This window comes from Varanus komodoensis, unplaced genomic scaffold (assembly GCF_004798865.1).
Source record: "Varanus komodoensis strain SLA01 unplaced genomic scaffold, ASM479886v1 scaffold59_1, whole genome shotgun sequence".
Classification (NCBI taxonomy): Eukaryota; Metazoa; Chordata; class Lepidosauria; order Squamata; family Varanidae; genus Varanus; species Varanus komodoensis.
Window position 1 is genome coordinate 2,821,262 of NW_025336221.1, and position 15,682 is coordinate 2,836,943.

The 15,682-nt window shown below is 43.9% G+C and overlaps 1 protein-coding gene across 2 annotated transcripts in view; it reads left to right on the forward strand.

Moving 5' to 3' along the window:
- LOC123033118 (ATP-binding cassette sub-family A member 10-like) overlaps positions 1-15,682 on the forward strand; it is a 75,463-nt gene that overhangs the window by 13,809 nt on the left and 45,972 nt on the right. For both annotated transcript variants that reach the window (XM_044449546.1, XM_044449547.1), the window contains 6 exons: positions 7,389-7,615; positions 9,122-9,260; positions 10,879-11,064; positions 11,409-11,541; positions 12,524-12,695; positions 12,982-13,040. In XM_044449546.1, the coding sequence (XP_044305481.1) occupies positions 7,389-7,615; positions 9,122-9,260; positions 10,879-11,064; positions 11,409-11,541; positions 12,524-12,695; positions 12,982-13,040 (916 nt within the window). The remainder of the gene's footprint in view (positions 1-7,388; positions 7,616-9,121; positions 9,261-10,878; positions 11,065-11,408; positions 11,542-12,523; positions 12,696-12,981; positions 13,041-15,682) is intronic.

Sequence of the window (15,682 nt, forward strand, 5' to 3'; positions counted from 1 at the left end):
GGCTGTGGAGCGTGAAGACGTCCTACTTCTCCGGAGACCTCCTCATCCAGCGAGCGTTACCGCTATCAAGGAAACTCAGATGAGTCAGAGGTGGACTCCACATCCCCTGGTGTGACCATTACCTCCCAGGACCCGGAGTTTCCGGACGAACCCCACATTACATTTGGGGAGTTCACATCCTGCCTGGTTCGGTCACTGGAGATCGATGCTCACCATCGCCCCGGTCCCAGCACTGATAAATTTTATGACATAGTCAGGGGCGAGCAATCTGCAGCCATCGCATTGCCCCTTATCACTACACTGTGTCAAGCGATGGTCCAGCCCTGGGACCTACCGGCTCAGCCGCAGGCCACGTCTCGCCGGTACGAGGCCATGTACCGGGCTCAGGAGGAGGACATATCATTCCTCCTACGTCATCCGAAACCGAACTCGGTGGTGGTTGAGTCGTCCCAGGGCAGGGAATCAAGGGGCCATACAGCTCCCCATGACAAAGAAGGGAGGAAGATCGATACGCTTGCGTGCCGAGTCTATGCAGCCTCTGGACTTCGCCTCCGCATATCCAACTATGAAGCGACGCTTGCACGCTACCAATTTTTCATTATGCAAAAGTTGGAAAACGTTGCCTCCTCCCTTCCGGACCACCAAGCAGACTTGGCGAGGGTATTCATAAAGGAGGCAATGCAAGTGGCTATTCAACAGCTTTCTACTGCACGGCATCATGTGGACACTGACTCTAGGACCTTAGTCGGTGCCATTTCCCTCTGACGGCATGTGTGGTTGAGGAGCTGCAACTTCCCGGAGGAAATGAAAAGAAGAATCGAAGAGATGCCATTTGATGGGACTGGACTCTTTCATGCCAAGACTGATCACAAGCTCAAGTCCATCCACGAATCGCATATGACAGCACGTCGCATGGAGCTCCCACCGCAACAGAGGCGTAAGTGATCGTGGTCCCGCCCTTCATACCGTCAACAATTTCAACCTCGGCAGCAATATCAACAGAGACAACAACACAGAAAGCAGCAGCCTCAACAACGCTTCTTCCAGGGTCGCCGGCGTTTTGATACTGATAAGTTTCAATGCTGACGGGCCTGGCAAACCCTTCCATCTCTCCACTTCCCACCTTTCCCTCTCCCTTTTGGGGGCCGGCTCCAAAGCCGACTCCCCATTTGGGAGTCCATCACATCTGATCAGTGGGTTTTATCCATCATTCAGCTCGGATGCAGAATACAATTCGACATTGTTCCTCCGTCGAGCCCAATTTGAATTACACCTTGCTCTTCAGTACTACAAGACAAAGTTTGTCAACTACTTCGTAAGGGAGCGATTCAACAGCTTTCTTGTTCTGAGCGGCTCCACGGATTCTATTCGAGATATTTTATTGTCCCTAAACGGGATGGTGGTCTCCGGCCTATCCTGGACTTGCGAAACGTTAATAGGTATATCAAACCTAAAGAGTTTCAGATGACCACCTTACAAAATATCCTTCCATTGCTGAGGAGAGAGGATTGGTTCGCCTCACTGGACTTAAAGGATGCCTATTTCCACATTTCAATTCATCCTTCTCACAGACGCTTTCTATGTTTCACAGTGGGATCCGATATATTCAAGTTCAACATCCTGCCATTCAGCCTGGCTACCGCTCCGAGAGTCTTCACAAAGTGCATAGCTCCGGTGTGTGCATACCTGCGGCTTCAGGGTATCCAAGTATACCCCTACCTGGACAATTGGTTTATTGTCTCCCAGACCAGAGACAGTCTCCTGTCAGCCGTACACACAACTTGTGCTTTACTAGATGATCTTGGACTTTGTATTAACCACGAAAAATTGTCCCTTGTTCCTACGCAGGTGATCGATTTCATTGGAGCACGTCTCGACTCTACTCTAGAGAGGGCATTTCTCCCTCCAACCCATCGAGACAATCTCTGTACATATATCCATCGGATTCGACGGGGCAGGACAATACAGGCTGTCACCATCCAGAGACTTCTAGGACACATGGCGGCCGCAGTTGCCATCATTTGGTACGCCAGACTCCGACTTCGGCCCCCACAGCTGTTTTTCAACAAGTCATTTCATCCACAGCGAGATCCTCCCAGCAAATTAATCCGGATTCCGCTGACTAGCCTATGTTCCATGACATGGTGGACTATTCCAGACAACTTGACAGTGGGAGTTCCGTTCTGGCCGCCCCAACCGACAGTAACCTTATACACCGATGCATCCCTCGTCGGTTGGGGTGTGGTATGTGCAGAACTTCATGCCCAAGGCACTTGGAACCAGCAGGAAGCAAAGAAACATATCCATTTCCTCAAACTCTCAGTGATTTTCAACTCTCTCCGATCTTTCGAGAATGTCCTTTGACAACAAGTTGTCCAGATTGCATCCGACAGAATCACTGCCGTATTCTACATCAACAAACAGGGCGGGACAAGGTCACCTGCTCTGGCTCGTCTCTCGATGGAAATTGGGGACTGGTGTATACCGAGGGAAATAATGCTGTTGGCAGTTCACCTGGCAGGAACCGACAACGAAGCCGATATACTCAGCAGACAGATGTCAACAACTCACGAGTGGAAGTTGGACCGACGCCTTAGCGAGCAGCTCTTCCATCTGTGGGGATACCCAGACATAGACTTGTTCGCTACCCAGGAGAACAGGGTTTGCGAACTGTTTTGCTCCAGGGTGCGCATCGGACTGGGGTCAGCAGGAGATGCCTCATGATCCCATGGAACAACATGACTTTTTACACTTTTCCCCCAATTCCACTTTTGACAAGAGTTGTCTCGAAGATAGCCCAAGACAACGCTACAGGGATTCTAATAACTCTGTGGTGGCCATGGCAACCGTGGTTCACCACTCTTCTCCGACTGTCAGACGGCATATTTCTTCGTCTCCCAGTAATTCCTCATCTGTTAACAGAACGGGGTGATCTGACACCCGGACTTGACTTCTCTAAAACTGACAGCTTGGCGCATCTGCTGATTTTCAGTACTGACTCGGTACCGACAACATCCCAAGCATCGGTGAACCCAGCTCACGGAACAGTACACCTCTGTCCCTCCTCAGGACCGACAGGAATTGCTTCAGGACTGACTGTTCTGGATCCAGACATTCAATCAATTCTTGAATCTGCTCTAATCTAAGACCATCAACGCGTCGATCTTGTGCGGCAAAATGGACTAGATTCTCATCTTTTGCTGAATGCCTTTCCTTTACTCCTGGACTGGCTTCCGGTGAGAACATTCTACAATTTCTTTTGGAATTGCATCATTCGGGACTTAAACCGTCATCTATAAAAGTTTACGTGGCCGCCATATCGCATTGCTGCAGTACTATACAAGGCTCATCTGTTTTTTCACAACCTATGGTCAGACGTTTCATCAAGGGACTGCAAAACCTTCACCCTTCCATTCGTCCTGTTATGCCGACATGGAGTCTTTCCGTAGTACTGCAAGCGCGTACTAGACCCCCGTTTGAGCCTCTGGTGACGACTGATTTACGCCTAGTTTCTTGGAAGACTGCCTTTCTTGTAGCTGTCATGTCAGCCCAAAGAGCCAGTGAACTTTTTGCTCTTTGAATAGATCTACCATACTTAAACTTTCATAAGGAAAAGGTCATTCTTCGAATGGATTCGACATTCTTACCTAAAGTTGCTACACCATTCCATAAGAATCAGAAGATTGTTTTACAATCGAATCCGATTGAAAGATCCCTTCACACTCTCTATGTTTGACGCCGTTTGGCATTTTACAGATCTCGTACTGAGTCCTTTAGTCCTTTAGATGTTCTAAAATAGACTCTTCGTAAAGTATTCTGAACACGACACAGACTCTCCAGTCATGTCACAAAGACTGTCAAAATGGATTGTCTAGACTATCGTGCTGGCATATCAGTTAGCAAAGATCGACTTACCTGTCTCTCCGAGGGGTCATTCTATGCGAGCAGCAGCGGCTCCATCTGCCTTCACCGCGGGAGTTCCGATTCAAGATATCTGCAGAGGTGCAACTTGGGCTGCTCCGTGCACTTTCACCAAGCATTATCGGCTTGATATACGTGCCAGACAGGATTGCTCCTTTGGCAGAGCAGTTCTCTCAGCTGTTCTTCGCTAACGACACCTCCCTCCTCCGAGTCTGGTAAGCTTGCTAATCACCCATATGTGTGAGGCACAGAGGCCACGACGAAGAAAAGCAGGTTGCTTACCTGTAACTGATGTTCTTCAAGTGGCCATCTGTGCATTCACACAACCCACCTGCCAGTCCCGCTCAGTGTCGGAGAGTGGCTGTCTTCATCGGTACCATACTTTAATATTCATGGTACCGAGTACACTTGCTATGATGTATATTTTTCGCCCACAAGGGGGCGAACGATCGATCTTCAAGACTGAGAAAATGGCGGACACTCCACCCTATATATACTATGGAGGGGGAGGGGAGCGGAGTTTTCCCGCCAAAAACCGTTAGCTTTCTAATCTTCCAACCTAGGCACTGCGCAGGCGCAGCACCCATACGTGTGAATGCACAGATGGCCACTCGAAGACTATCAGTTACAGGTAAGCAACCTGCTTCTGTTAGGAATACAGCTGAAATTGTGGGCAAGATCTCCAGATTTTATCTCATCTCATTACTTCAATATCAAGCTGGAACAGGGAAAAAAATACTGACCTTCAATGAAAAAAGTATCACAACAATCTGAGAACTTCAGGGGTTTTTGAAAAGTCCAAACTTACCCTGGTTTTTACCTTAATGTGTGCTTTTGACATGTAGCTTATGCATTATCACTGAAGCATGCTGCATTTTTATCTTTTACCAGTCTTTCATATTTTGTTTCTTTTTGACTTTGTCAGTGGTTTCTTGTCAATACCATCTATGCATAAGAGAAGACCTCAGGGGAATCTCAATATAGGCAGGAGTAAAGAAAAAAAAAGGGGGGGGGAAGCATTTCAGTGGAAACCTCTACCCTCTAACCCCCACAAAAATAGGCCAACAGGAAATGGACTTGTTTATTAGGCCCATGATGTTGATAGACTGTTGTGGGCAGTGGGTCAGAAGCAAAGTGGAAGGGAAATAGTGTGGAGTGGCTCTAAAAATGAGCAGAAGCACTCCATACTGAAACCAAAGTTAATTTGGGTGCAATTTATGACGTTTGTTTGTTTGTTTGTTTGTTTATAACTTTTGTAGACCATCCCATTAGTCTCAGGATGGTTTAACAATACAAAATGTTTGAAAAGGGGAAAAAATTAAAATTAAAACTCAGCGTCCTAAAATTTAGCAATCATAAAACCCCCATTAAAACAGTCAGGTCTTAAAACATTGGGAAAATAAAAAGGGTTTGGCCTGGTGCTGAAAAGAATAAAGTGCCAGTGCCAGGCAAACCTCTCCGGGGAGCGAATTCCACAATTGGGGTGCCACCACAGAGAAGGCCCTTCTCCGGGTAGTCACCCTCCAGTGATGACATTGCAAATGCCATCACTGATTATAGGACATGAGAGCCAGTGTGGTATAGTGGTGAAGAGTACAGGACTGGCAGTGAGGAGATTTGGGTTCTAGTCCCCCCTCAGCCATGGAGCACACTGTGAGAAGACCAATTGGTTGACAAGTGTGTGCAGAAAAGGCATGCGTGCTTTCCCTGTGCTCCTCCCTGAGGGTTGTGTCACAGGCAATGCTCATAAGGAGAGTTTTGATAAGTGACCACTAGGTTGGGCTCAAGAAACCACTTTGTGCATGCTCAGAGACGTGACTGAGTGATTTACGTGTATAAACAACGAGGAGTTTTGCTAAGAACAGCTTGTGGCTGGTGATGGTTGGAGAGAGGAAAAGCAGCTTGCAACTGTAGTAGCATAGTGATAATGTCTGTTAAGGCATCAGCTTCCAGTTTCCTGGTGTTGCGGAGCTTGAGCCAACATGGGGTAACTTTAACTCTGATCCTAAGCTGGCAGATTTTTAAAATGGTTTTTTTTTATTCGAAAAAATATTTACAATGAAAGTGTTAAAGATACAAATGTGTGTTGCTGTAACCCCATACTACCTAATCAAACTTTTATCAGTTCAAACATTAATATTTAAAAACCTTTTGTTGTAAATTGGTTAGGATTCCATCCAAAAGCTTATGTTTCTATTTCTAAGGGTAAAAGCTTAATCATGTTTAGACAGAAAAAGTCCAAAAATGCCCATGACTTCCCAGACTGCCATGCTTAAATGATTTTTAAATAGCCTAATGCAGCACTTTCTTTTTATTGTTGAATTTATTTTGTTTGTATAGCATACAATCTCAAGTTTGACACTGGAAACAACTGGTCAAGGGAGGGAAGTATAGGCAGAGGTAAATGGGAAAGGAATATGCTGTTTTATCAGTTACATGTGCTTAGCCACCTCATTCACAAAATGTTACGAGCATGTGGCTGTATTCACACATAACAAGCCTTGGCAGGAATGGCTCATCCTCATGTGTGAATACTGGAAACATGATGAAACATGGCTTATTGGTTATCATGAATCACTACAGAGAACCAACAATCAGTTCTAAGCTGCCCGTGCTTCAGCATTCCTTCTCGTTCTGTGTGAAGCCAGTTGCAATGCTATTCCCCAGTTCCCCCATTTCAGCCAGCAAGTTCAGGGGCAAGAGCAGCTGCGGTCACTCCAGCCACGATTTTCTGCTGCCCCGTTCACCTGGCAATGGCTGAGTTACTGGCAGACACAGCACTGGTTGGCTGCCCTGGCGTTCCCTCTGCTCCCTCCCAGTGTGCGCTCTTGAACTCCCAGCCACCCACCGCCATGTCCACCACCTGGCTGCTCACCCACCTACCCATCACCTGGCTGAGATGCCCATCTTGCCCACCTGGTGTGGCCCCGCACTCATGTCCTTGCCTGGCACAGCCTCCGAAATGCGCAGTGAGTGCGAGCACAATCACCCGGGGGCGGGGGGCAGACATGGTGATGGCGGGTGTCAGGCAGCACTCACCAGCAGGGGGGGCAGAGAGCACCTCCAGCAGCAGGTCAGGATGGGGGATAAAGAAGGACACTTGCAATTTTCCCCTGCAAGTTTTCGGGTTCTAAACTTCTGCATTCCCCCCACCCCCATGATTAAATAGAAATCCGGTGGCCATGCTAGGCACATTCCTATAAGTTTTATAGAATAATGTGATAGTTCCCATTTTCTTGTCATGCAGGGTTATATAATCATATATACCACATTGTGCATACCACATTGTGATATGCTGCAGAGGTCTTGGTTTTTGATCCCAAGTTATAAAACGAGAACACTAGTTCAAGGTTCTTGTACCAGTGTTAGTGCTGAGGCTTGTGTGTATATGTGTGTGCTTTACCACTGTGGAAAATGAAAGTATCTATCTTGCTATCTATAAAACAAAAACCTGTTTATTTTTCCAGCGTATTACCCATCATTCTGTTTGGGATGAAATGAAATCACTGAGTGGTGTTCGTATGAAATCACCTCCTTTAACACCTACAACTGACCTTGAAAGCTGTGTGTTCTTTTTGGTTTTGTCACTGTGCTTTTCTCCACTTATGTACTTCTTGTCACAAAATGTTTCACGGGAGAAAAGGAAATTAAAGGAAGTGATGAAGACAATGGGGCTACGAGACACGGCATTCTGGTGAGCTACGAGACGCACCTTCCTATAAGAAAAAGCTGGGGAAGGCATGTTATGAATTCAGCACATCTAAGCTTGTTTGTTTTCTAGAGTATTACTGTAATTCCCCGTTTTTTTCAACATCCACATGAAACCGCTGGGTGAGGTCATCAGGAGGTTTTGGCTGAAGTGTCATCAATATGCTGATGATTTTCAGCTCCGCCTCTCATTTTCATCTGACCCAGGAGTGGTGGTGTCTGGACTCAGTAATGGGTTGGATGAGGGCCAATATACTCAAGCTCAATCCTGATGAAACAGAAGTACCGTTGGTGAGTCAACCCACATTTGGACTGGGAGATTGCAAACCTGCCCTGGATGGGGTTGCACTCCACCTAAAGGACAAGGTCCGTAATCTGGGGGTTCTCCTTGACCCTGAGCTCTCCCTGGTTGCCCAGGTGGACTAGCTTGGCAGGAGCACCTTTTATCAGCTTCAGCTCATTTACAATCTCCATTCTTACTTAGATGGGCATAGTCTTGCCACAGGCATTCGTGCACTCGTAACTTCCGGACTGGACTACCTCAATGCACTATATCTGGGGCTTGCCTGGAAGACAGTCCAGATTTTTCAAATGATTCAGAAGAGGGCAGTGCAGCTATTGATGAGGACCGGTTCTTAAGAGCACATTACACTGGTTGTCTGTCGCCTGCACAGGTTGCCTGTTCCTTTCTGGGCTGAATTCAAGGCTTTGACTATGACATACAAAGCCCTAAACGGCTTGGGACCACAGTATCTTAGTGAGCACCTTACTCCATATGTTCCTGCCCATTGTTTAAGATCTTCAGCTGGAGCCCTCCTATGAGTTCTTCTCCCTGAAGAGGCTAAGCGGGAGGTTGTAAAGAGAAGGGCCTTTTCTGTGGGGGCATCCAAATTATGGAACATTATACTGCTGGAGATTTGCCAGGCACCTACCTTGTTAAGTTTGGGAATCACCTGGCAAAAAACTTTCCTTTGGCACCACCTGGACTATTTGCATCAGTGCATATATTAATGTATGTTTCATTTTTATTTAATTATTTGATTGTGACTTTACGTTGTTTATTATGAGATTTTAATTGCATTTTGACAATGTTGTTTGTTTTTAGACTGTAATGGCTGCCTAGAAAATGCATTGCTAATGGGCAGGTTTCAAACAAATTTAATAAATAAATACATAAATAAATAATCCAGTCATGGCAATGACAGTGAATTGCACTATTTGGCAAAAACTAGTCACGAGGTTACCATTTTCAGCAGCAGCCCCATACTCTCCTGTCCCCCTTAATGTTTAAACATATTTACCTAAGTGGTGATGACATTTTGTTGGGCATTTCCTTGCTCATCTTCCACAGAAGTGGCTTCTGCAGGCAAGGAGTGGAGGGGGGTGGCATGGCCCTAAAGCAGCCTTCCCCAGTCTGGTGTCACCTGGATATGTTTGCTCAGCATCAGTCTCAAAATTGTCAAAAAGTGTAACAACACATTTTCATTTGCAGGCTGTCCTGGGGTTTGCTGTATGCTGTATTCGTTCTACTTGTATCCTGCATGTTAGGACTTCTTCTGAAGAATTTGATTTTTGAAATGAGCAGTTTTTCAGCCCTATTTCTTCTGTTCTTCTGTTATGGTATAAGCTCTGTAAGTCTGTGTCCTTCATTTTATCACCTTTCAAAATACTTCATTCAGGATTGAATATGACTGTCTAAAACTTGGTGATATGTTAAATGAATAATTACAGTGGGTTAATCTCCCAAGAATGGTTATCTTCTACCTACTGTAGAGAAGACACTTTCATGTAAAGTCAAGTTTTTGTGTTATTTGTCATTTGCTACAGCTTATTTTAAGCTATTTAATATTATATTATATATTATATTATATTATATGGGGACTGCAGGTGGCACAGTGGTTTAAACAGCTGTGCTGCTGGGCTGGTTGATCGAAAGGTCACCGGTTCGAATCTGCACAATGGAGTGAGTTCCCGTTGCTCCGTCCCAGCTCCTGCCAACCTTGCAGTTCGAAAGCATGCAAATGCAAGTATATGAAAAGGTACCACTTTGGTGGGCAGGTAACAACGTTCCGTGCACTTTGGTGTATAGTCATGCTGGCCACATGACCACGGAGACTGTCTGCAGACAAACGCTGGCTCCCTCAGCTAGGAAATGGAGATGAGCACCGCCCCCTAGAGTCAGGCATGACTGGACTTAATGTCAAGGGGAAACCTTTACCTTTACCTTTTACAGCTTATTTTAATTCATGCTCACTGTTCTAGGCTTTAACAGCTTTTAACTGTATTACATACATTTTAGTATTCCGCCTTGAGGACCAGTTCAGACAAAAGGTGATAGAGCAGTTTAACAAATGCATTAAGTTGGGCATGTGTAGCTTCTTTTTTTTCCCCCACCCTGTTAAATAAATCCTACTTCCTTGTTTTCAGATCAAGTAGCCTACCAGTTGCTTTCTCTTTCCTTTCAGGAAACAAGTGGCTCGCACCAGGCCCCATTTTGAGGTCCTGGCATGCTGCTGCTTTTTAGTATATTTACATTGCATTTATATCCCAATTTTTCCCTCTTGTGAAGAACACAAGGTGGCTTGCATAGCTCCATTTGATCCTTTCTTTTTATCCTCTGTATAACCCAGTGAGGTAGATTGGGGTGAGATTGAGTGACTGGCCCAAGTCACCTAGTCACTTTCCTGGCCTAGCAGGATTAGGAACTTGGCCTTCCAGGTCCTCAGTCCAACACTATCCCCCAGGCCATACTGGCTCTTCTCTCCACCCTCATCTATTTTGAACCCAGTTCCCTCCACAAAAAGGGGCTGCTGCTACGAGAATGGCATTGCCCCTGCAATGTGTGCAAATGCCCCAAGGCCTTGTGCAGGTTTGCATGGGGTGTGCAAGGCTCTGTCCCCTTTCAGGGTGAAAATGGGGTGCTTGTCTGTCCTAAATATTGATAACCCATCAAATTGCAATTGTATCAGACTGAAATATTGGACAGTTAACCATCTTGGATTGGATGTAGGTTTCCAGTGCATATTCATGTGACAGAATACACATTTATATTGCCTTAACATATGATGATGTACGTACAGGCGTGTAGGTAGACACTCTGTTTCCTCCGCTTGTATATGCCCATGTAGGAAAAAGTCATGTAGGTTGTAGGGTTGTGGAATGAGTGCTGTTCAGTTACTTTAGTCAATTTATTATGCCTTTTCAGTTAGAAGTGAAAGTGCTAAACTAAAAGAGTTTCCTCTTTTCCAGATATGCTTCTGTTTTATGATCAGCGCTCTCCTAAAGAAGCCCAAAACCACTTGCTTTGCAGTCTTTGTCCTCATTTTTTCTTTTGGAGCTCTCAGCTTGCTTACATTGATTAACCTGCTTCCAGCAGCTTTGGAATGGATTTTGAGCCTCTGCTGTCCATTTGCTTTTGGGGCTGCAATCTCAAAGGTAGAGTGCTATGCTTTATTTGGGATTGGAAATGCCACACTCAATGTTGTTTGTGAAACTGGTGATAAGCATGCCGGAGTCCATATGAAAACGCAAACACATCCCAGCTGCCACTGTTTTTGCTCTGAGAATGAATTTATAGAAATCTCTTTATGGGCACAAAGGTGCTCGCCTTGGTTAGATCTTGTCTTCTCCTTCATGGGACTGTGAGCCATACTTCACAGGTTACCACAGGTTATAGTCTGAACAACAGTTACTTACTAAAGGATTCATTACCTTCCAAACTTTTGATTTCCCCATCTAGCTTTGACTCATGAGAACTAACACTTCCTCTTTTTACACAGGTTGCTCGTTTTCAAAATTATGGAAGATACTTCTATTTGTCTGACCTAATGTATGAACGTTACGTGTATGTCCTAATTTTTGACAGTGTTTTATATGTGCTGCTGACCATCTATTTTGACAAAGTCGTACCTGGTAAGCAAACAAATAACTGTTACCTAGAAGATTGCTTTTCTATGGATTCCACATCCTTATCTTCAGTTTATGGTTTAACAATTGTCTTCTGTAAGTTAGCAAGCCTCTTAAAGGAAAAGATGCCACTTTGGGGAAATAACAAAGCTGAACCAGCATGAGGAGCACTTTTTGTAGTTTTATTAGCTTATATTATCAGTTTAAGCCCCCAGATACCAATATATAGTTCAAATACAGACACTGTGGGCATGTTTCTAAGACATGCCAATTACAACTTCAGCCATTAGCTTGTAGCCCTGCTTTCATCAAGTTGCTGTTGTTATTGTGGTTGTTACTGAGCATCATCATATACACAATGAGCAGGGCAATCCTATGGCTCTGCAGACAGTATCTAGTGTCCCAGACAGGGGTTGGGGTTTTTTGGAGTTTCAGTTCAGACGTTGGAACACAATTCCAGTCTTGGAGCTAGAACTCTGCACTTGGAGCACCTCCCCTCCACAGCTGATGCAAAAGTAATAGGTTAGGGGCATTTCAGGGGATAGGGAGGAGAGCTTCCCTGTTTTTTGGTGACACAACCCATCATGGTATGAACAACCACTACACAAGCCATAGTTGTCAGGATAGCTTTAAAAAATGCTGTTCTGTGGGAAGTGGTCTACATTTGGATGACACGGCAACCCACCATGGCGAGGCAGCCTCAACAGGTTTTTGTGTTGTTTGAACGTGCTCAAAGCATCTACCCAGTTATGGCCAAGTAAGGCAACTTCTCTTCTCCACCAGTCTATCAGCTCTTGGAATCACTGACCCTTAAATAACTTACAGTATCATTCCTGCTCATGCCTCAGTGTTCAGTGAGACTGCACTATGGAGGAACCAGGAAGGTGGATACTTTGGAAGCTGGTCACATGTTCAGTGCCAACTGCAACAAATGAGCCTGTTCTTGCTCTACCAAAGCTTTACCATGTGTTTCTTATATTCCTGTTAGACAAATATGGAGTGCCCTATCCTGCCACATTTTTCCTAAAGAAGTCCTACTGGCGTAGATCAGGAAGCAGCTATACTTGGGATGCTCCTACAAATGAACAAAACCATGGCAATATTTTCAGTGACAATGCTGAGCCTGTGCCTCCTGAGTTTGATGGGAAGGAAGCCATTAGGTAAACAAAACATATTTCTCTCGTTAGATTAGTGTTCACGTGCATGGATGTGAATGTATAATGGAAATAATGGTCCACCAAGTTCAACGAAAATTGGAGCAAATTATATTCATTGTTGAATATTTGCATGACGTTCCAAAAGATAAATATGGCCTGAATATGAACTGGCTGCAGGTCGGTACAGGCAGGACCCTTTTCCTATGCAAATGATACTTTGGGGTAATTGTGAGAATTGTGACTAGAATCCGGCAATGTACTAATAATTAATTCCTTCCCAATCTTTTAGGATAAACAATATTAAAAAAACATATAAGGTAAAGAAAATGGAAACAGAAGCTCTGAGAGGTGAGACGCCTTTAATTGTATTCTCCCCTCCCTTCCTTCCTTCCTTCCTTCCAAAGAAAGGAAGGAAGGAAGGAAGGAAGGAAGGAAGGTGCATTTCTGTGTGTGTGTGTATGTGTATCCCACTTGAAAATACATTACTGCTTTTTATCTTATCACTGCTTTCTGCCTGTGAGATAATGCTAATAAAGTACCTGAGTATATAACTTCTTCCTCAGATCTGTTAAATCATGGTGTTATTTGAATCTTCCTTCAAGTAGTTTACATTACCCTTATTCATCTGGTAAAGAACTGTAGGAAAGTACCAACTACTGCAAACTAGTCATTCAGAGCTTCTCCTGAGAAAAGTTTCACAACCTACAGGGCAAAATTTGCACAGTGCTGTGCATTCCTACCACCAAAGCTGCTATAATGATGACTGTGGAAGCCGTAAAAAAGAACTATATTTGAGTTTCTGGCTCACACAGCTCTTTTGCCTGGTGCCAAGGAGCTGACTGACTATGCTCTGTCATAGACCTTTCTAAAGACAATATTGGATTACTGTTCCAGTGAGGAGATCCTTGTGGACAAATTCACACATACACAAGATTGGATGCTTGGAGCTCTGTGTGTGGATTCTACATGCCCACCTACCAACAAGGAAGTTGACATTGGGTTCCTCTTCCTCTTCCTCTTCTTCGGCTTTGGGTGTCCAGGGTGATACAAAACTCTGGCCCTTGCACTTCAGGTAGCATCAACCATTGTTATGTGATGCTGTCGTAGTGTGTCTTTGATGTTGTCTCTCAATCTTCCTCTGAGTCTGTCTTGCGCTCTTTTTATGAATTCCTTGAATGGTATGGATTCCCAAGACATTCTCTCCAGATGAGCAAACTACTTTATTTGCTGTCTTTGTATATAGTTAGGGATTGGTTCTATTTCAATTTTCCCTTATAATCTCATTCCTGATTTTATCCCTTACGGTCACTCTAGCAGCTTTCCTCAAACATCTCATTTCCATGGTGCCTAACTTTCATTTATGTTTTGTTGTAAGTGTCCATGTTTGACCCTGGTAGCATAGGGTGGGGATGAGTATGCTTTGTATGAAATGCTTCTTTGTACTGATTGGTGCATTGTGTTGTAGGAGAGGAGCGATCTGTCCCAATACTTGGTTTGCCTTACTGCATCATATGTTAAACTCTTCGTCCATTTTACCATCTTCTGTGAATGTTGTTTCTAGATATTTGAACACAGACTCTTGTTTTATGCTTGTTCCCTCTACTGCTATATTTAGGGTATGTTTTTCCCTTCCATCTGCCATTACTTCAGTCTTCTCTTTACTGATTCTCATATTGTTTGCCTTGCATTCTTGGTTCATGGAGGTAAGATGCTGTTGCAGCTCCTTAGCTGTACTTACCATCAGTGCCTGATCTTCTCCAAAGAATAGTTTGTTGATGTTATTTCCATTTTTGGGCTTGGCTTTTTTGCTTATGCTATCAATGTAGGTGAAAAATAAAAGTGGCAATAATATACATCCTTGTTTTACTCCAGATGTTATCATGAAGGGTTCCGATATTCCTTGGTTTGTTTTAACTACACTTCTGCAATTGCTATATAAGCTTTTGCATACTCTAATACAATGTTCACTTACTCCATATTGGGTCATTGTTTACTATAGCCATTTCCTATCAACTCTATTAATGCTTTCTCTTGTTCTACAAATGCAACAAAGAGATTCTTACTGTATTCCATATTCAATTCTATTAGTTGTTGAAGTGTAAAAATTGCATCTTTGCAGCTTCTATATCTTCTGAAACCCGTCTGTTCTTCTGCAAGTTCTGATTCTATGACTGGTCTCAATGTTGTTTCTGTTATCTTGGCATACATTTTCTCTGCAGGGCTCAGGAGTGAGATGCCTTGGTATTGTGTACATTCTTGCTTTCTCCCTTTGTTTTTCCAGAGTGATATTATTATTGATTGTTGCCAATCAGTAGGTGCAGTTAATTGTGTCCATGCTGCATTAAAGATTTTATGTAGCCATCTGATGCTGCTTTCCTCTGCTGCTTGAATTACTTCTCTTGGTAACCTGTTTATTCCAGCTGCTTTGTGTTTAGGTGACTGTTTAACAACTCTTACTACTTCTACAATTAATATTTCTGGCTCTAGTGCTATTGTTTTGTAGTCTTGTTTTGCTTCCTCCTAATACTCTCCTAGGGGGTTGAAGAGTTCTTTGAAGTGTTCCCTCCACTTTCTATTACTTCTGAGGGTTCTATTAGTGGTCTTCCATTCTTGTCATTGATTATTTCAGTGGGATTGTAATTCTCTCTCTTCTGTATACATTTGACTACCCTGAAAAACTTTCTGCAGGCTGTTCTCTCATAATCGGCTAATAATTTTCCAATGCAGTCCCAGGATTCTTGTTTTGCTTTCTTGATTATTCTGTTGGTATTTCTGCACTGCAATCTATAGTTCATATAATCGTCTTCTTTCCTGGATTTTATCCAACGTTGATATAATGCTTTTTTCAACTGTACTGCTTCTTTAACTTCTTCACACCACTATGCAGAGTGTTTGGTCCCATTCCATTCTTTCCCACTTTTCTCTTTTCCTCCTAATTCTTCTGCAATATTAAGCAGGGTGGTTCTGTATTCCTTCCATTTGTCCTCCAC